Below are 21538 nucleotides of genomic sequence, written 5' to 3'. Positions count from 1 at the left end.
GAGCTATTTATATTGTAAGTAGCTAGTGTGGGTTTATAGTGTGTTCGGGAACATTTATTGGACATAACAGTGCTAATATATTTAATAACAGCCATAATATGACACTCACATACTTTATGCAATCAACCTTACTGCATATAGAGGAAAAATATAGTTCGTTTTGCACAAATTGGAGGAACGGTATAAATAACCCCCCCCCTCCTTTCCTGGTGAGTTGGCACAGTCTCACAAAATGAACTTCAATAGTGTAGCCGACTGTAAGACTTTGCATATTGGGCGCTCTCCTAGCACTATTTCAACTTGTCACTCAGGTCGGCTGTCCGTTTAGAATTGCATTTGGACATCTACCAGAGAGTAGCCGTGCGAAAGCGTTAATCTGACATTGCTACTGTATTTTGAACAGAATGATACAGCCTACGTGACCAAGAATCTGACTGAAATCAAAACCGGGTGTCTACGGATTTGCAGAAGCTCTCTGTCTGACGACAAACCCACGTCTATTGAGATGCTAACGTTAGTTAGCTTCAATATTCGTTGAAAACCTATAGCTAGCTAACAGGGCGACCGGTATCCATTGTCCTTCATTGCATGCGTAGCTAGCTACCTATGCATGCTCTGCATAATGCAGGTATTTCAATAGCTCGTTGTTGTTTACTTGGACACATTAACTGGCGACAGTAGACACCACTGGCTAAACCACCTGCGCGCACACGCCTCGATAGGTGCCAGTGTCCGTTCTACCACACTGGACTATCAGGGTCTCGGATAGATACCTGCGTCAACAACGGTGAGAGCAAGTTGAAGTTTACCTTCCTTACTGATGCCTCTACTATCTTTGACATTTCCAAACATCACTTTTCGTTAGAGAGCTGGCTTGAGACCTTATATCATCTCAGATAAATTATCGCTCTTGAAGGCATATACATTATTCAACAGATCATAGTTTGTGGTAAATTGAATCTCTTATTATTATTTAATATTATTATGGAAAGTTGTCCTCCCACTTGATGAAGATGGAGGAATAATTATCTGAGAACTACATACCTGTCCTCACCTGATGGACCTGTTGCCCAGGTATCTAAAGTTGTCATTTAGGAATCCTCACACGTGAATAAAAATAAGTTCAGTTGAGAAATGTATTTGTTTTACTGTCACTCAAATGGCTCTAGGGCACTTGACAAATTGATTCTTCTTGCACAACCCAGACAATTATCTTGTTTCCAACAGGTTTAACAGGGGTTGTTCCAACTCAGCGGAATAGACACCGGGCAGGTTCCCGTTTGCAAGAAGAGCTCCCTTTCGTTTCTATCCGACTACCGGCTGAACATGGAGTCGGGTGACAACAGCTCAACAGCCGAGCTCATGAGTCGGTATGTGTCTTTGGAACTCGGCTATGGGGTACCGAAGGATGGCTGGCGGATCTGCTTGGCGCATGAGTTCAAGGAGAAAAGGAAGCCGTTTCAAGCCAAAGATGTGTCCCTCTCCAACATCGTTGAACACATTGGCCTTGGAGTCAGGTGAGCCCCCTGAACACCACCTCTCATCGTGTCAAGCCAGCCAAACGGTGTTATTCATAGTATTTATACTTAAAGGAGAGAGATTTGTGTTCTATGGTTGAGCACAATGTATCTTTATTCTACATAGTGGCAAGGAGAGGCATTTTTCAGTGCAAGGATATGTAGCCTATCACTTTTCTCTGGCATGGGTCCCTATGGTGCAGCAGAGCAGCCTACCTGCCAGGGTGCCAGGTGTAGTCTCATGTTTCTTTGCTTATCCAAAAGGGCAGGTGCTGTGACTGGTAGTGGGTAAAGAAACACACAACCCCAGCTTCTTCTCCACACTGGTCTCTCACACCTCAATCCTTCACTTACTTGACATAGAAACACAAAAGCTAGCTTTGTTGTGGAAATGACTTGCCTCAGTCTGTGTTTGACACCAAGGCCTAATTCTATCCTGCATGGTTTTCTAACATCTGTGGACTGATTGGTTGTTGTTGTTGCTCCCCCTCTGAAACCATTTGAGACTCATAATATTACATTCAGGACATGCCAGCTTAGACCTTGAACTGCTGCCAGCCCAGAATCCTGCATTCCTGAGAGTAGGCTAATCAGGTGTGGGTGGCTTGCTTGATACAAAGCTGATATTGATCTACTGTAGGCCTGGAGTGCTTCTGGTAACAAAACAATGAAAGTAAGGATTACCAGCAGAAGATAAAAACAGCCTGTTGGACCTGGGTTGTTTTCAGCTGTGCTATTGGAGTTGGGAATCATGCGGAGAACACACACACACACACACACATAGTGTTTTAGATTAATCACATGTGAAAAGATATCCTCAGAGTGGTACAGAGAGGTGATGTCACTGTTTGGTTTGACCTGGCTGGTGGGTGTATTAACATGACAACTACTGCAGACCGACTGCAACTAGATCAACTGGAAAATGAACATCTGTTAGCTTTAAATAACAAAGTAATACAATAATGCATTAAATAATATGCCAACAGCACTACAGTTGAAGTTGGAAGTTTATATACACCTTAGCCAAATACATTTTAAACTCAGTTTTTCACAATTCCTGACATTTAATTAAAAATTCCCTGTTTTTGGTCAGTTAGGATCACCACTTTACTTTAACAATGTGAAATGTCAGAATAATAGTAGAGTGATTTATTTCAGCTTTTATTTCTTTCATCACATTCCCAGTGGGTCAGAAGTTTACATACACTCAATTAGTATTTGGTAGCGTTGCCTTTAAATTGTTTAACTTGGGTCAAATGTTCTGAGTAGCCTTCCACGAGCTTCCCACAATAAGATGGGAGAATTTTTGGCACATTCCTCCTGACAGAGGTGGTGTAACTGAGTCAGGCTTGCAAGCATCCCCCTTTTTCCTCCAAACATAACGATGGTCATTATGGCCAAACAGTTCTATTTTTGTTTCATCAGAGCAGAGCATTTCTCCAAAAAGTATGATCTTTGTCCCATGTGTAGTTGCAAACCGTGATCTGGCTTTTTTATGGTGGTTTTGGTGCAGTGGCTTCTTCCTTGCTGTGCGGCCTTTCGATTATAGGACTCATTTTTCTATGGATATAGATACTTTTGTACCTGTTTCCTCCATTTTCACAATGTCCTTTGCTGTAGTTCAGGGATTGATTTGCACTTTTTGCACCAAAGTACCCTCATCTCTAGGAGACAGAGCGTGTCTCCTTCCTGAGCGGTATGACGGCTGCGTGTTCCCATGGTATTTATACTTGTGTACTATTGTTTGTACAGATGAACGTGGTACATTTGGAAATTGCTCCCAAGGAAGAACCAGGCTTGTGGAGGTCATGGCTGATTTCTTGATTTTTTTCCCATGATGTCAAATCATATTTTATTTATCACATACACATGGTTAGCAGATGTTAATGCGAGTATAGCAAAATGCTTGTGCTTCAAGTTCTGACAATGCAGTAATAACCAATGAGTAATCTAACCTAACAATTCCACAACTACTACCTTATACACAAGTGTAAAAGGATAAAGAATATGTACATAAAGATATATGAATGAGTGATGGTACAGAACGGCATAGGCAAGATGCAGTAGATGGTATCGCGTACAGTATATACATATGAGATGAGTAATGTAGGGTATGTAAACATAAGTGGTGTAGTTTAAAGTGGCTAGTGATACATTTTTTACATCAGTTTCCATCAATTTCCATTATTAAAGTGAGCTGAGTCAGTATGTTGGCAGCAGCCACTCAATGTTAGTGGTGGCTGTGTAACAGTCTGATGGCCTTGAGAGAGAAGCTGTTTTTCAGTCTCTCGGTCCCTGCTTTGATGCACCTGTTCTGACCTCTCCTTCTGGATGATAGCGGGGTGAACAGGCAGTGGTTCGGGTGGTTGTTGTCCTTGATCTTTATGGCCTTCCTGTGACATCGGGTGGTGTAGGTGTCCTGGAGTGCAGGTAGTTTGCCCCCAGTGATGCGTTGTGCAGACCTCACTACTCTCTGGAGAGCCTTACGGTTGTGGGTCGAGCAGTTGCCGTACCAGGCGGTGATACAGCCCAACAGGATGCTCTCGATTGTGCATCTGTAGACGTTTGAGTGCTTTTGGTGACAAGCCGAATTTCTTCAGCCTCCTGAACAGCGCAAACTGGCTTTAACCATAATTGAAAGAGGAGTGGGAGGCCCCGGTGCACAGCTGAGCAAGAGGACAAGTACATTAGTGTCTAATTTGAGAAACGGACGCCTCACAAGTACTCAACTGGCAGCTTCATTAGATAGTACCTGCAAAACACCAGTCTCATCTAATGAAGCTGCCAGTTGAGGACTTGTGAGGCGTCTTTCTCAAACTAGACACTCTAATGTACTTGTCCTCTTGCTCAGCTATGCACCGGGGCATCCCACTCCTTCAATTATGGTTAAAGCCAGTTTGCGCTGTTCTGTGAAGGGAGTAGTACACAGTGTTGTACGAGATCTTCAGTTTCTTGGCAATTTCTCGCATGCAATAGACTTAATTTCCCAGAACAAGAATAGACTGACACGTTTCTGAAGAAAGGTCTTTGTATCTGGTGAATTTTTTAAAATTATATATATATATATTTTTTTTTTTTTGTTGCCTTAATTAATCGAACCCCCAAATGCTGATGCTCCAGATACTCAACATGTCTAAAGAAGGACAGTTTTATTGCTTCTTTAACCAGAACAACAGTTTTCAGCTGTGCTAACATAATTGCAAAAGGGTTTTCTAATGATCAATTAGCCTTTTAAAATGATCAACTTGGAATAGCAACCATTGCAACACAGGAGTGATGGTTGCTGATAATGGGCCTCTGTATGCCTATGTAGATATTCCATTGGAAATCAGCACTTTCTAGCTACAATAGTCGTTTACAACATTAACAATGTCTACACTGTATTTCTGATCAATTTAATGTCATTTTAATGGATAAAAAATGATAAATGTACTTTTCTTTCAAGAACAAGGACATTTCTATGTGATCCAAACCTTTGAAAGGTAGTGTATTTGCAGATGTTGCTGCAGGTACAGTGAAATGCTTGTGTTTACAGTACCTAGCAATACACACAAATCCCCAAAATGTCAAGAAAAATGTCAGTGTCCAGTGTGTGTGGACAGCGTGTGAATAGAAAAGGTCTGTACACCAGTAGTTATATAGGATGAGCTTTGACTGGGATAGAGTATGTACATATGAAGTGGGTAAAACAGTATGTAAACATTTTATTAAAGTGACCCGTGTTTAATGACAATGTACATAGGGCAGCAGTCTCTAAGGTTCAGGTCAGGGTACTGGGTGGAGGCTGGCCATTTACTGGTGTGGTGTGTATGTTTGAATGCTGTTAAGCTCTCTTTCACATTAAACAGTCTTCTGGTGCCTAAAGTGAATGAGCTAGGCAAACAGCAAAGAAATGATAAACGAACTCTACTCAACCTCACATTCATGGACTTTGCCTCTTCCTTGAGCTGTCTTAACAAAACAAGATGGCTTAGCCTATAGGCCTAACAACAGTAAAATGAGGGTGTTATCCTTAAAGGTGTGGGCTGCCAGTCTATTTTACGTTGTCTCCCCCCACAGTCGGTCACCGTGGCAACGTCAGTTAATCATTGACTGTTTAGCCTATATTCTTTGAACAGTTCGCAGGTAAGAAGGCTACTATCAGGTAGTCTAAACCTGCCCTATATTCAGAGCTGGGGTCAATTCGAGTTGAAGGATAGGTATTCAGGATGTAAACTGAAGTAACTATTCCAAATTTGAAAAAACACCGTCTATTTTCAATGACTTCTCAATAAACTGAGGCGTAGAAGTTATTTCACAAGTTTTTACATTTTACAATTAAAATCACTTCCTGAGTTGACTGCCTTCAATTCGATTTGTCTCCAGCCCTGATTCAGAGGTCTGTCTGTCGCTCAATAGAGTTAAAGCAGGACTGACTGACATTTTTCACAAGGATCCATTGAAGAGGGTCTCCTCTTTGATTACCTGTGTCTGTGGCCATCATTTTCCCACAACTACAACAAGTCCTATTCAGATCCTATTTGAAGTCGAGCAGACCTGTAACTCTGCCCATTTGTATCCATTTTGTGACTAAATTCAGCAGGCCAAATGCTAATGTCTAATGTCTACAGTAAAGTTGTCAGTATTTCTGAACTGGCTGTTATGGTGGCAACTTATTTTCTTTGACCCCTGATTTTAAGACCGTGTTGAGCTAATCGGCTATTCTGTATTTGATTTGTGGCAGTCTGTGTGTTCTAATCTAGCATGTGCACCCTGTCGTCTTTAGCGTTAATTGCAGGTTTAGGCCTAAGGCCCAATGGTTTTTAACGGCCTTAGGTCGATCGTCTAATCCAGGGGTGTCAAAGTCAAATGGACGGAGGGCCAAATAAAAAAATCAGCTACAAGACGAGGGCCGGACTGTTCGAATGTTCATTGAAAAATTTTTAAATGACGCATATAGTCTAGTGAACCTAATTGAACCTACTGAAAACCTAACAAATATATTACAATATGATCAGATAAATAAAGCAATATTTTCTTATGGCTCTGTCAGTAATCTTTAATTTTCAACAGACACAAAAGACAAATTTCCTTTATATAAATATCCCCATAACATGAACATTAAATGAAAGAAACCGGTATTCAAGGCACCATCAGTAGACTATATTTTCTATTTTAGCAAAAGTGGGCTAAATTTACTTCAAAGAAAAAACAATAATAGCAATTTTCTATCATCCACTCAACTGAAATATTTTTAAAATATAATTGGATTGAAATACAGAAGTAACATGCAGTGAAAACAAATATTACATTTTAACTTTTAAACTTGAACTGAGTAAAAACTCTAAATATGTGATTGCACAGTAATGTTCACTTGTTTGAGGTTGAGGGTGATACTTGGTGGTGTCCCATCTTTTCCACAAGTTCATCAATGTTCGGGGTAAGGCTCTGAGCTGAAGAAATCCTCAGAATTGAGTGGAGGTGTTCAGCAGTAAGTCGACTTCTGTGTGATGTTTTGTTCAGGTTCATCAAAGAAAACAGTTGTTCACACAGGTATGTGCTGCCAAACATAGACAACGTTTGAGCAGCCTGGATGCGCAGCTGGGGCATTGTGCCGGGGAGGAAACGGGCGAACTCCGCAGCACCCACTGCCGCATATTTTGCCCTCAGTGCATCATTGCATTGGAGGTCAATCAACTCCATTTGGAGGTTTGGTGGTGAGCTTTCCACGTCAACAGCAAATGGGTTACCGAGCAGTTCCAACCTGCTTTTTTGTGCTTCAAAGTCAGCAAATCGGCGTCAAGTCAGCGGCAAGCATACCTATTTTATCAGCCAACTGTGTGCTCGGGAACGCACTGGTAGAGAGCTTCTCTTTCATGGTCTGGCAGCTGGGAAAGTGGCTCAAATTTTCTTTCCGCATCTGCGTCTCCCACAGAGTCAGTTTGGTTTTAAATGCCTTCACTGTACTGTACATATCAGAGATGACACGATCCCGACCCTGCAGCTGCAAGTTTATTGCATTCAGATGACTCGTAATGTCACACAGAAAAGCCATTTCACACAGAAACATTTCGTCTCGGAGTTGTGTTGTGTCTTTCCCTTTGCTGTCCAAGAACAGACAAATCTCCTCACGAAGCTCGAAACATCTTTGAAGCACCTTTCCCTGGCTTAGCCATCGCACCTCTGTGTGATAAGGCAAATCACCATGCTCCGTTTCTAACTCCGTCAGAAATGCCTTGAAATGGCGGTGATTCAAACCTTTGGCTCTGATAAAGTTAACTGTGCGCGTGATGATGCTCATTACATGCTCCATTTTCAAGGCTTTACCGCACAACGCTTCCTGGTGTATGATACAATGATAAGCTGTCAGCTCACCTGTCGCGTTTTCCTCTTGCATCTTTTCCCGTATCTTCGCCACCAGTCCGCTCCTGTGTCCACACATCGCAGGTGCTCCGTCGGTTGTCAAACCCACAAGTTTTTCCCAAGGCAGCTCCATCTCATTTACACATCTTGACACCTCTTCATACAAATCATGCCCCGTAATTGTGATGCATAGGACGTAAAGCCAAAAACTCCTCTGTCACGCTTAGGTTGGAGTCCACTCCGCGGATGAAAATTGACAACTGGGCAATGTCAGAAATGTCGGTGCTCTCATCCACAGCCAAGGAATATGCAATAAAATCTTTTCCCTTTTTCACAAGCTGCTCTTTTAGATTGATGGACAACTGGTCTACTCTCTCGGCAATGGTGTTTCTGCTCAGACTCACATTTAAAAAGAGTTGCCTTTTTTCTGGGCAAACTTCGTCACAAACTTTAATCATGCAGTTTTTGATGAAATCCCCCTCCGTAAAGCGATCTCTTCTGCCAAAATAAAACTGGCCTTGACAGTTGCGTCCGCGTGTGTGTCCGCGTGTTTCGTTTCATAATGTCGTCTCAGATTATACTCTTTCAGTACCGCCACACTTTCTCCACACAGAAGACACACAGGTTTTCCAGCTACCTTCGTGAACATATACTTGCAACTAGCCTACCTGGTTAAATAAAGGTGAAATAAAAAAAAAAAAAATACTCCGACTCCCACCTTGTTTGAAACCCCCGGTTCTCAGTATCATGAAAGTTAATTTTACTGTGATGCTGACGACTGCTGTGCCAATAAATATTGAAATGAAGCAGCCTACTGCTCGGTCGTCACCTTTGCATTGTGGGAAATGTAGTATTGGTGCGTGTAAAAGATCTGCGGGCTGCCGGCTTGCTGCGGGCCGGTTCTAATAATAAATCAAGATCATCCCAGGGGCCGTAAAAAACCTTCTTGCGGGCCGGATGTGGCCCGCGGGCCTTGACTCTGACATATGTGGTCTAATCAATTACCATACAGAAAGGCTGCCTGCCTATGACAGGTGACACAGAGTAGTACCTTTCTAGCTGCTTTGCCTTTGTCCTATGCAGGCCTGCAAACTGAAGGCCACCTACTGTCAGCCTCTATACATGGTAGAGACTCCAGCATTACAAGTTTTCCCTGATAACCAAGGCTGTTCAGGTGTGACACAAAGGGCTGGTATTTCAGCAACTTGTGAGCAAAGGCCTGCTCCATGTATGAGCCAAAAGAGCAACCCACTTCTGAAATGAGCACTTCCATCCGGCCTCTCCCAACATCAAACATATCTGACCCCCACCACTCTGTCCTGCCAGTCTCTGAGCCCACGACAGACAATTCCTCCATTTATCTGGCCAATCCCCCACAATTCCGTGTGTGGGGCGTGTTCTGTTTTGACCCAGCCTTTGTTCAGAGTGCTGAATGCTTGTAAGCAGCTGGGCCTGTATTCAAAACAGGTCATGAACGAGAGAAATAGACAGAGGGAGGAATATGTACAAAGATCAATAGGGAAATGGACAGAGGGAGAGAGTGAGTAAGAGAGGGAGAGAAGTACAGTGAGGGAGTAAGAGAGGGAGCGAAATCGAGATGGAGAAATTTTATTTTTCCTCAGTCTGTTGCTGTGTATTTGTTAATGAAGTGACACTTGCTCTGCACAGTGACCCGCTTCATCTCGGCCTAACCAATAAGAATCATTCTTAATCATACCATCTACATGGCTACAAACTGTAGGACTCTTCCTGAACAGTCCCATAAAACAACACAATACAGCCAGCTGCTCACTGTTCATTGCTGTAGGGGTTGAACATGCCATTCGTGCAATGTCCTCTTTCTGCTATGCACCCCCCTCCCTCTCAGGATGTTATTCAGTGATTGTGAAAGATTCTTTGGAATGAGGTATTTAAAAATAAAAGTTTGTTTACTGATTACACCTACTCTACCTGCTTGTGCATGTTAATGTCCCCATTTTCATGTGGATTCTCAAACAATGTTAGCTTATTATTAACTGTGTGTGTGTGTGTGTGTGTGTGTGTGTGTGTAGGTATCTCAAGTGGTGGTATAAGAAGACTCAAATAGAGAAGAAGGCTCCTTTCATTGATATGTTCCGAGCCATTCCCCTGAGACAGATCTATGGTAGGTGGGCACACCATAATGTTCCAATGAACTAGTATCAATAGCTGTATTAATGAATATCACTGAAACTCATGAGTATTGAAACATTTGTAAACACATTTGCTGTACTGAAACACCCTCCTTTGCAGGTGCTCCTCTTGGCGGTATTGGAGGAGGTACCATCACGCGAGGCTGGCGGGGGGAGTTCTGCAGGTGGCAACTCAACCCTGGGATGTACCACTACAAAACTGTAATCGCTAACCAGGTATGCTTGGGAAAAGACTGCCTAGCACCTAGTAACACGCTATGGAAGAAATTAACTGTGAGAATGTCCAGTTTATAAGTCCTGTACACATGGACTACTAATTATCTTAGTTTTCTAAACGGGTTATGCCTTTAACAAATAATATTTTCAAATAGGCTTAAAGCCTCTTAGCTCCAGTTCTTAACTGTTGGTTAATAACAGACCTCTTTCCCAATCCACTGTGTCGACAGGACCTGTTGAGGACTCCACCTCTACCGCTCCTAGTTCATATTTAAAGTCCACTCTATTTAGTCTAGTGGGAGTATGGTGAATATGAAGTTCACTTTGTGGCACATGCATTATACTATATATTCAGATCTCTTCCAGTCCTTTTGTCTTCCCATATCCCTCCTCTCTGTCTCCTAGTTCACGGTGTGCCTGCGTCGGGGCGGTCAGACGGTGTACCAGCAGGTGTTGTCAGTGGAGCGCCCCCCCACGCTGCAGGGCTGGAACTGGGGCTACTGCGGAGAGTACGCCTTCTACCACGCCTTGTACCCCCGGGCCTGGACAGTCTACCCCCTCCCTGGGCAGAACGTCACCCTCACCTGTAGACAGGTGTCACCCGTCATCCCCCACGACTACCAGGTAGCTGGGAATGTCCCCCAATGACTTGACTTAGCATTGGGTTTCAGTCATGTCGTTTCTACTTCATCCAATGTGGCTGAAGCAGAGACAGTCCCCCCCCAAATGGCACCCTATTCCCAATGTAGTGCACTACTTTTGACTAGGGCTCTGGCCAAAAGTAGTGCACTATATAGGGAATAGGGTACATGATGCCTACGCCAGCTTGTCATGCAGCCTTGTCATAAATGTACCTTTTTTTTTTTTTTAACCCTAACCAATCTTTTATTCTTATCTGTATTTTGAAACTGCCTTGTTGGTTAGGGGCTCATAAGTAAGCATTTCACTGTAAGGTTGTATTCGGCGCATGTGACTAATACAATTTGATTTGAAAACCTAAGTTTTATGTGTCGGTCTCTGACTCCTCTCTCTGTCGTCCTCCAGGATTCCAGTCTCCCAGTGGCGGTGTTTGTGTGGGACATAGAGAACAAGAATGACTACCCGCTGGACGTCTCAATCATGCTCACCATGGTCAATGGGTCAGGCCACAAGGACGACAAGAGTGGGGGCCACTGGAACGAACCATTCCACCTGGAGAAGGCGGGGGAGTCCGTGTCTGGAGTTTTGCTTCATCACTGCACCACAGTGAACCCCTACACTCTGTGCATGGCAGCGCGAGAACAGGTAGACGTCATAAATTCACTATGTTTTTGCAGTTGTGCACTGGTAATGTTTCTGTTTATGATTTATCATTTGTTTTCATTGCTATTGACACTTTCCTTTCAATTAAAAAACACTGGCCATTTGAAGATGGCACAACCATTATCACCTTGTTAACTGTGTGAAATGTGTGTGTGAGAAGTCTGACAGGGAGATCAGTCACCAGACAGCGTTCAGCCCAAAGGGAACCTGTGGGGTGCTGTGGGGTGACCTCATCGCTGATGGACGGCTGGACTCCCCCACTGGTCAGTGGTATCAACCGGCGATCACATCACATTTTTTTGTATATTATTTCCCCCCCCCCACAAATCTTTTTAAAGCTCTGTTAAAACGGCTAGCTGGAGCCGACCGAGCGTTGAACCAACGATCTGTAGTCAGCGAAATCTAGAAATTAGGCACTTTTTACTAAACCTATGCAGTTCAAATATTCTTATAGATTGTCATATAATGTAACATCCTTGGGTACAGGAAAAGAAGGGATATATTAGTAATTGTTGGACAACCCTCTGTAAGGGTCGTAGGGTTTGAATGACAGCACCCACATGATTCCTTTTCCAGGTCATAGTCAAGTCTTTTATTGACACTGTTGGGATCGGCTAAACTTTGAACATTGAGATATTAAATAAAGACAAAGAGACAAAGCCTTGAATAGAAAGAGTTTATAAAAAGCCAGAAACCTTTGGAATGTGTTTAATGGAGGAGAGCGATGTGTTGATATAGGGAAGTCCAGTGGATATCTGTGGGTCAGGAGGTGAGGGGTGAGTCTTAGGGGAGTAATCAGGGTTGCTATCTGGTTACCTTCTTTCCTGTGGAACCATAAGACACTCCTCTTCCTTACAGTTTAAGTAGGATGTATTTAAACTGTGATGTCTGAAATCTTTAGCTGTCTGATTTTCAGCTGTACAGAACCTTTGGGAAGGATGAAACATGGCTAAAGCTTCTCTAGTGTCCGTGGGTTATTTACTCTGAAAAAGAAGAACCTAACAACGCCTTGACATTCACTCTACTCCTCCTTCCCCACCCCTCCGCCTCGTGCCCCCAGGTTCCAGTCCTCCCACCCAGAAGGGAGAGAAGGTGGCAGCAGCCCTGGCAGTGGGCTGTCCAGTGCCGGCTCAGGGCCACAACGATCTGGAGTTTAGCTTGGCGTGGGACATGCCTAACATCACATTTGGCTCCAGGGAGAGGGAACACGTCAGGTAACATTTAAAAAATAGGTAGAATTCAAATTGACAATCTGTCCTTGTTTGTTATAGTGGTCCGTATCTCCAGACTGGGAGGAACAACTTAGTTTTTTAATTTAATAAGCTTTATATTAAAAGGCCATTCTGATCTTGAATTTACCGCTCTCTGTTTCTATGCAATATGACTAAAAGCTGTCCCGACAGAGACCGGGTTTCAATTCACCGACGGGGAGGAACAACTTGTTTTTATGACATGTCAGTGAGATGAGCCTTATTGTAAATTGGACTAATGGACTGAATTTATTTCCTCATCCGTTGCTTTCCCCCATTCCTCTCAATCTGTTCTACTTTCCTCTGTGTCTCAGCTCAATTTTCAACAATGTACACTGCATGCTACACCTCAAGTTAGTCAGGTCTTTAAAAAATACAAATTAATTACCTCTTTTTTTTTTTTTTTTTTTTTTTCCTCCAATTTCGTATTATCCAATTGGTAGTTAGTCTTGTCTCATCGCTGCAACTCCCGTACAGACTCGGGAGACCCAACCAAGCCGCACTACTTCTTAGCATTGTGCCCACTTAACCTAGAAGCCAGCCGCACCAATGTGACGGAGGAAACACAGTACACCTGGCGACAGTGTCAGTGTGCACTGCACCCGGCCCGCCCCAGGAGTCGCTAGTGTGCGACGGGACAAGGCCACCCCTGCCGGCCAAACCCTCCCCTAACCCGGACGACACTGGGCAAATGGTGAATAACTCACCACAGCTTAATGAGAAGGGTGTGCTTGAAAGGATGCACATAACTGCCATGTTGTATTGGAGAGAGTCTGTCTTAAATCATTTTCCACACACAGCCTGTACCTGTATTTAGTTTTCTTGCTAGTGAGGGCCGAGAATCCACTCTCACATAGGTACGTGGTTGCCAAGGGCATCAGTGTCTTAACAGCACAATTTTCCAAGGCAGGATACTCTGAGCGCAGCCCGATCCAGAAATCTGGCAGTTGCTTCTGATTTTGAAATTTTAATTTTCACAGAACTGCTTGTTGCAATTTTGACGAGGCTGTCTTATTCAGATATCAGTAAGTGGATTGTAGGCAGGGCATGAAAGGGATAACGAATCCAGTTGTTTGTCATCCATTTCAGGAAATGACATGCATAATTGCGTACCCAACTCACTCGGGTGCTTCGCTATATCACATTTGTCATTGTCCGTAAGCTTGAGTTCATTTGCACACACAAAAAATCATACAATGAAGAAAGACCTGTGTCCTTGTTAATGCAGACAGAGAAGAGCTACAACTTCTTAGCCTCATTTTTTTTGTCCCGCACATTGAATATAGTTGCGGAGAGTCCCTGTAATCCTAGATTCAGATCATTCAGGTGAGAAAAAACATCACCCAGGTAGGCCAGTCGTGTGAGAAACTCGTCATCATGCAAGCGGTCAGACAAGTGAAAATGATGGTCAGTAAAATAAACTTTAAGCTTGTCTCTTAATTTTAAAAAAAAATGTGTCAATACTTTTCCCCTTGATAACCAGTGCACTTCTGTATGTTGTAAAAGCATTACATGGTCGCTGCCGATATTGCACAGTGCAGAAAATACACGAGAGTTCAGGGGACTTGCTTTACAGTGAAAATGGTTAACTTTGTTAGTCTCCCAAATGTCTTTCAAGCTGAATGCTGCAGTGTACCCAAGTGGCGTAGGGAGCAACTGCTTGCAAGCGCATTACCACTCCACTATGTCTCCCTGTCATGGCTTTTGCGCCAACACATCTTGACCACCAAAGTCCATTTGATGTCACAAAGCTGTCCAGTACTTAAAACGTTTCCTCATGTTGTCCTGGTTTCCAGTGGTTTGCAAAAGAGGATGTCTTCCTTAATATACCCCCCATAATGTTGTTAAGAGGGCGCATGACTCGACCGTCCCCTCTCCCGAGCCTGTCGGAGTTGTAGCAAGGAGACAGGATTATAATTTGATATCACGAAATTGGGGAAGAAAAACAAAAGCAAAAGTGTAAAAGATCTAGTATATTCAAGCCATATATTTATTTTTACTTAGGTCAATGAAACTCTAGATCCCCATTCCTTAATTGTCCTAAATGATGTGATCCCTCTCTGCGTCCACTGTTTAAATCTGTTGTAGGGGTCTTATGTGAGCCAACGCAGCAGTTTGACCTCTGTCTAAATGAAGTTGCTTTACTATCCTAAACCATATCTTAAAAGATAAATGTATCTACTGATTTTGTATATTTATATTACCCAAAACTGACTGTATAGGCATCTCTGTCAAAGTAGTCTTGATGGCTTTCCACTTGGATTCGTATTCTGAATTGCACCAAACCCCCCCCCAACTGTTTAGGTGGGATTTATATGGGCAGTGATTGGAACAAATACATTAACCTCGGCAGCATATACATTTTGATTTGTTTCACTTCTACTAAGAGCCAAAGGAAATGAATTCCACCTGTCCAGGTCATCATATTTTGATGGGAACGTATTTCATGTCATAAAGTCTGGGTGTGTCTTTCAGTAGATTTACACCAAGATATTTCATGGATGAAGAGGTCCACTGGAAGTTGTTCTACCTACTCTTCAGCTCTTCCTGTGGGGTATAATTACAGTTGAAGCCAGAATTTTACATACACCTTAGCCAAATACGTTTAAACTCAGTTTTTCACAATTCCTGACATTTAATCCTAGTGAATATTCCCTGTTTTAGGTCAGTTAGGATCACTACTTTATTTTAAGAATGTGAAATGTCAGAATAATAGTAGAGGGAATCATTTATTTCAGCTTTTATTTTTCATCACATTCCCAGTGGGTCAGAAGTTTACATACACTCAATTAGTATTTGGTATCATTGCCTTTAAATTGTTTAACTTGGGTCAAATGTTTTGGATAGCCTTCCACAAGCTTCCCACAATAAGTTGGGTGAATTTTGGCCCATTCCTCCTGACAGAGCTGGTGTAACTGACTCAGGCTTGTATGCCTCCTTGCTCGCACACTTTTTCAGTTCTGTCCACAAATATTCTGTAGGATTGAGGTCAGGACTTTGTGATGGCCACTCCAATACCTCGACTTCGTTGTCCTTAAGCCATTTTGCCTCACCTTTTGGAAGTATGCTTGGGGTCATTGTCCATTTGGAAGACCCATTTGTGACCAAGCTTTAACTTCCTGACTGATGTCTTGAGATGTTATTTTAATATATCCACATCATTTTCCTTCCTCATGCTGCCATCTATTTTGTGAAGTGCACCAGTCCCTCCTGCAGCAAAGCACAACCACAACATGAAGCTGCCACCCCCGTGCCTCACGGTTGGGATGATATTCTTCGGCTTGCAAGCCTCCCCCTTTTTCCTCCAAACATGATGATTGTCATTATGGACAAACAGTTCTATTTTTTTTCATCAGAGCAGAGGACATTTCTCCAAAAAGTACCATCTTTGTCCCCATGTGCAGTTGCAAACGTAGTCTGGCTTTTTTTATGGCGGTTTTGGAGCAGTGGCTTCTTCGTTGCTGAGCGGCCTTTCAGGTTATGTCGATATAGGACTTGTTTTACTGTGGATAAAGATACTTTCGTACCGGTGTCCTCCAGCATCTTCACAAGGGCCTTTGCTGTTTTTCTGGGATTGATTAGCACTTTTCGCACCAAAGTACGTTCATCTCTAGGAGACAGAAAGCATCTCCTTCCTGAGCGGTATGGCGGCTGTGTGGTCCCATGGTGTTTATACTTGCGTACTATTGTTTGTACAGATGAACATGGTACCTTCTGGTGTTTGGCAATTGCTCCCAAGGATGAACCAGACTTGTGGAGGTCTACAATTTATTTTCTGAGGTCTTGGCTGATTTCTTTTGATTTTCCCAAGATGTCAAGCAAATAGGCACTGAGTTTGAAGGTAGGCCTTGAAATACATCCACAGGTACACCTCCAATTTACACACTCTAATTGACATCATTTATCAGAAGCTTCTAAAGCCATGATATCATTTTCTGGAATTTCCCAAGAGTTTAAGACACAGTCAACTAAGTGTATGTAAACTTCTGACCCACTGGAATTATGATACAGTGAAATAATATCTGTAAACAATTGTTGGAAAAGTTACTTGTCATGCACAAAGTAGATATCCTGTCTGACTTGCCAGAACAATAGTTTGTTAACAAGAAATTTGTGGAGTGGTTGAAAAACTAGTTTTAATGACTCCAACCTAAGTGTATGTAAACTTCCGACTTCAACTGTATATACTGGGTCTTGTGTACGTCAGTCTAGGTACACTTGAACCTGGGGTCTTTAAGGAATAAAAGAACATCACGAGGATACGTGCATATCTTATGTTCACTGCCGCTTAATGTTACTCCCTACGAAGACTACTTCTGTGTGCACTTAATCATGACAATGCGTCATCACTGTGTTATTATGGGCCTTGTAGACTACTGTATTCGCCTGCTACTTGGTAACAGCTATTTTTAAATGAGTGATCATGGAATGTTGTCTCACATTCCTTATTTAAATGCTGTTATTTTAAGTCTGCTCTGGATAAGTAATGTAATGTATTTGATGGCTGCCCATGGGTCCTGGTTAAAAGTAGTGCACTATTGTAGAGAGAATAGGGTACCATTTTGCACACAGCCAATGTCTTTTGTGTATGTGTTCTAGGAGGTACACGCGTTTCTTTGGTACCAAGGCGGACGCGGCTCCCTCTCTCAGCCACCACGCGCTGACACACTACAGACTGTGGGAGAGGAGTATCGAGGAGTGGCAGAGACCCATACTGCAGGACAGGTACCTACCTTCAAAGTATTCACACCTCTTGACTGTTTCCACATTTTGTTACAGCCTGAATTTAAAATGTATTAAATTGAGATTGTGTCACCTGCCTACATACAGTACCCCAGTAATTATGTTTAGGAAATGTTTGAGTAGTGAATTTCAAACAGATTCAACTACAAAGACCAGAGAGGATTTCCAGTGCCTTGCAAAGAAGGGCACCTATTGGTAGATGGGTAAAAAAAAAAAAAAGCAGACATTGAATATCTCTTTGAGCATGGTGACGTTATTAATTACACTTTGGATGGTGTATTAATACACCCAGTGACTTCAAAGTTACAGGCGTCCTTCCAAACTCAGTTGCTGGAGAGGAAGGAAACCGCTCAGGGATTTGAACATGAGGCCGGCCAATGGTGACTTTAAAACAGTTAGTTTAATGGCTGTGATAGGAGAAAACTGAGGATGGACCAGAAACATTGTAGTTACTCCCCAATACTAACCTTAATGACAAGTGAATAGAAGGAAGCCTGTACAGAATACAAATATTCCAAAACATGCATTCAGTTTGCACTAAGGCACTAAATTAAAACAGCAAAACTTTTGACAAAGAAATTAACTTTGTCCTGAACACAAAGCATTATGTTTGAGGCAAATCCAACACATCCCTGAGTACCGCTCGTCATATTTTCAAGCATTGTGGTGGCTGCATCATGTTATGCTTGTCATCGGCAAGGACAATGGAGTTTTTGGGGGGCAAATAGAGCTAAGCACAGGCAAAATCCTAGAGGAAAACCTGGTTGTCTGCTTTCACTGGGAGACAAATTCACCTTTTAGCAGGTCAATAACCTCAAACACAAGGTCAACCATAAATTGGAGTTGCTTACCAAGACGACATTGAATGTTCGAGTGGCCTAGTTACAGTTTGGACTTAAATCGTCTTGAAAATGGCTGTCTAGCAATGATTAAGAACCAACTTGATAGAGCTTGAAGAATTTAAAAAATAATAATGTGCAATATTGTATAATCCAGGTGTGCAAAGCACTTAGAGACTTACCCAGGAAGACTCACAGCTGTAATCACTACCAAAGGTGATTCTACCATGTTTTGGCTCAGGGGTGTGACAACTTATGTAAATTAGAGATTTTTATATTTCATTTGCAGTAAATGAGCAAATATTTCATGTTTTCACTTTGTTCATGTGTATATGGTGAGATTCTTTTTTAATTTTTTTTTTATCCAATTTGAATTCAGGCTGTAACTCAAGAAAATGTGGAATAAGTCAAGGGTGTGAATACTTTCTGAAGGAACTGTACATTTTCTGAAGACCTTGTAATACATGTTCAATAACAAACATATAGCTTTCTTCACATGTTCAACTTGAACAATGAATGTGTGTTTTTACATGTGAAAAGTCGCAACATCTGCAATGGTAGTCAACTATCTGTCTGTGTGGTAGCTCTCTCCCGCCCTGGTACAAATCGGCTCTGTTCAACGAGCTATACTTCGTGGTGGACGGGGGGACGGTGTGGACGGAGCTGCCTGAGGACAGCGATGTCAGTGGGGGGCTGCGGAGTGAAGACGGGGGGCTACCCGCCCAGCCTGCCATCATCAAGGAGTACGGTCGCTTTGCCTACTTAGAGGGTAAGGGGTAATAATTTAACTGACAGTAATAGTGTGTGTGTGTGTTACTGTTGGTGAAGTTGTGGGTTTTGGGCCAAATTTTAAAGTCCCCCTCCAGCTATTCTGTTAACTTTTCCTGTTGAGAAATTATATACAAAGGAATAAATACAGTATTGTGTGTACACACACACACACACACACTTAAGGTGCTTGAGCGAAAGTGTTTTTTTAGACAACTTGAAGTTCAAGCAGTTGGCACTCTGCATCCCCCTGCATGTTTGTGAGAATCATTGAGCCTCACAGTGGACACGTCATAATACCCATAAAACCTAACGGTCAAACATGGAAATGGTTCCAATCGTTTTTTTTTTTTTTCACCATTCATTTTATCAATTGTGGATTTTTAGAAATAGGGGCTGTGTTTCCTGTAGGCTTACCCTGGCGTGACATTTTTATAACAGTGTAGATCTCTCTTGGACAAGGAGACTTATCAAAATATTTATCTCTATTTACTCTGATTCTAAAAATCCTAATTAACATAAAAGTAGACAGAGTGAAAGACTACAAATCCCTGCAAGTTCCTGCACATCTCTAGCTGACACTTCTGCCATCAACTAGCTACTAGCTACTGTCGTGCCTTGGGCTATGCCGGATTAAGTGATATGACATGCTATTCTATGTAATTAATATTACCTGAGTGAGCTAATCATGTAAATGCAATTAACTAGAAAGTCGGGGCACCACAAAATAATATTTATAGAGCTGTTATCTTCCGAATAAACTCTTAATGACCTAGTAATATTTTACATCAATAGCAATCGTCACTTTATTTCAGTCTCATCTGAAAGGTGTAAATTCTTGGTTATCTTCACGAACCCTGGCTAACAAGTTGAATCAGCAATACAAAATTGGGTTTAATTATTTATTTACTAAATACCTAACTAATTACATGTACACAGAATTAATCATACCTTGATTACAAATTATATCATAAAGGAAAACTTCCCTAGTGGACGGAACAGATATGACAGCTGGTTACACAAAAGAAAAGGGGGCTGGCTTTGAGTGAAAGAGCCAGAAGACTGAAGAACGAAGGGAGAAGCAATTGTGTCTATCGTAAATACAGAATCTTATGCATTCTAAATTACCACCCATTTGGAAAAGGAAAATGCAATAAATATTTACTCAGAGCTGCGCTTCGGTAGGTTGGTGGTAGATGGAAGGCCGTGTTGCCCAACAGAGTCCTTTGTCCTTTGAAGGATGTCTCTGCTTGTAAATTGGATACGTTGTAGTAACATTGTTGTGTGGTAGACGGCATACTCTGTCTGTTCTTTCCTAGCCCACGTTTGCAGCTGCTCTTGCTAACTCAACGGCTAGGAGGTATCACTTCTGTAGTGAATAAGAGTTCAAAGTTCATACCATTCGCAACCAAAGCTCACGCTGATGTTGGCTTCGTTCTGTAGTTGACATCTGAACCATTCTGACATTGGATCGTCATCCTAATGTACCCGGAACAGTTGACATGTTAGTCCTTTTAACGTATGGACCGTCGTCCTCACATCCTCGGAACAGGAGGTTACATTTTCGTCAAGGCTTTAAATAGTGGTGCGTTTTCATAGTTTACAGCCCATGTCTCTTCACAGGGGCGGGTCACTGATTAAGCAGAGCCTTAACCTTATAAAAACACATCTCATTTGGAAGCTAAAATTACATTTAATCTTTTCACCAATAACTTTATATTCAAACATTTAAATTGAACAACAATTCTATGTGAATCCGATAACTACAATGTGCAGACTTTCCACTGTAGAGTTTGTCATCCTATCATTGATGAGAATGTCTCAGATGACAACCAAACTGACATCATATTCATTAAGTACCACCGCATATGTTCAACTGGTCGGATAACCAGAATATGGTTCATTTCCCCCCCACCTTCTGATATTCCCAGAATCTCTGTTAACCAAGGGATTTTCAAATGTCACATCAGTAGGGTAGAGAGAGGAAAAAGGGGGGAGAGGTATTTATGACTGTCATAAACCTACCCCCAGGCCAACGTCATGACACTACCTTGATCCAAAACGAAATATATATTGAAAAAAATGATATTTACTGTTCCAAAATTTAACTAATTTGTTTTATTTATGCATTTGGTCTTGTCATGTACAGAATACTATCCTAGTAGCAATCAGATATTTATAATGTGCCATGAATACTAGGCTAGTATTTTGCAAAGAAGTCATATAGCTAGCTAGCGAGATGGTATTACCAACATATACTTATTTTAGCAGGTCATCTTCTCCATCAACTGGTAGAAGTCTATTTAACCCCTTATTTCTGCCAACTACACTGAACAAAAATATAAATGCAACAATTTCAAAGATTTTACTGGGTTACAGTTCATATAAGG

General features: G+C 42.1%; 1 protein-coding gene across 2 annotated transcripts in view; it reads left to right on the top strand.

Annotated features, from left to right (window-relative positions):
- The first annotated feature begins 9 nt into the window (after positions 1-9).
- The window catches only part of LOC139416005 (glucosidase, beta (bile acid) 2), a 35679-nt gene continuing 14150 nt past the window's right edge, over positions 10-21538 (top strand). Inside the window, exons 1-11 of one of the 2 annotated variants that reach the window (XM_071164234.1) lie at positions 10-209; positions 404-787; positions 1228-1517; positions 9911-10002; positions 10131-10246; positions 10652-10870; positions 11291-11530; positions 11709-11811; positions 12609-12762; positions 17398-17523; positions 18965-19149. In XM_071164234.1, coding sequence (XP_071020335.1) covers positions 1327-1517; positions 9911-10002; positions 10131-10246; positions 10652-10870; positions 11291-11530; positions 11709-11811; positions 12609-12762; positions 17398-17523; positions 18965-19149 — 1426 coding nt within the window. In that variant the 5' untranslated portion in view covers positions 10-209; positions 404-787; positions 1228-1326. Of the gene's footprint in view, positions 210-403; positions 788-992; positions 1075-1227; positions 1518-9910; positions 10003-10130; positions 10247-10651; positions 10871-11290; positions 11531-11708; positions 11812-12608; positions 12763-17397; positions 17524-18964; positions 19150-21538 lie in introns of those variants that run through there. The other variant, XM_071164235.1, reaches the window with a different exon arrangement.

This window comes from Oncorhynchus clarkii, chromosome 9 (genome assembly GCF_045791955.1).
Source record: "Oncorhynchus clarkii lewisi isolate Uvic-CL-2024 chromosome 9, UVic_Ocla_1.0, whole genome shotgun sequence".
Taxonomy (NCBI): domain Eukaryota; kingdom Metazoa; phylum Chordata; class Actinopteri; order Salmoniformes; family Salmonidae; genus Oncorhynchus; species Oncorhynchus clarkii.
Note: the sequence above shows the minus strand (reverse complement) of the source record. Positions and strands in the feature narration are given on the sequence as shown.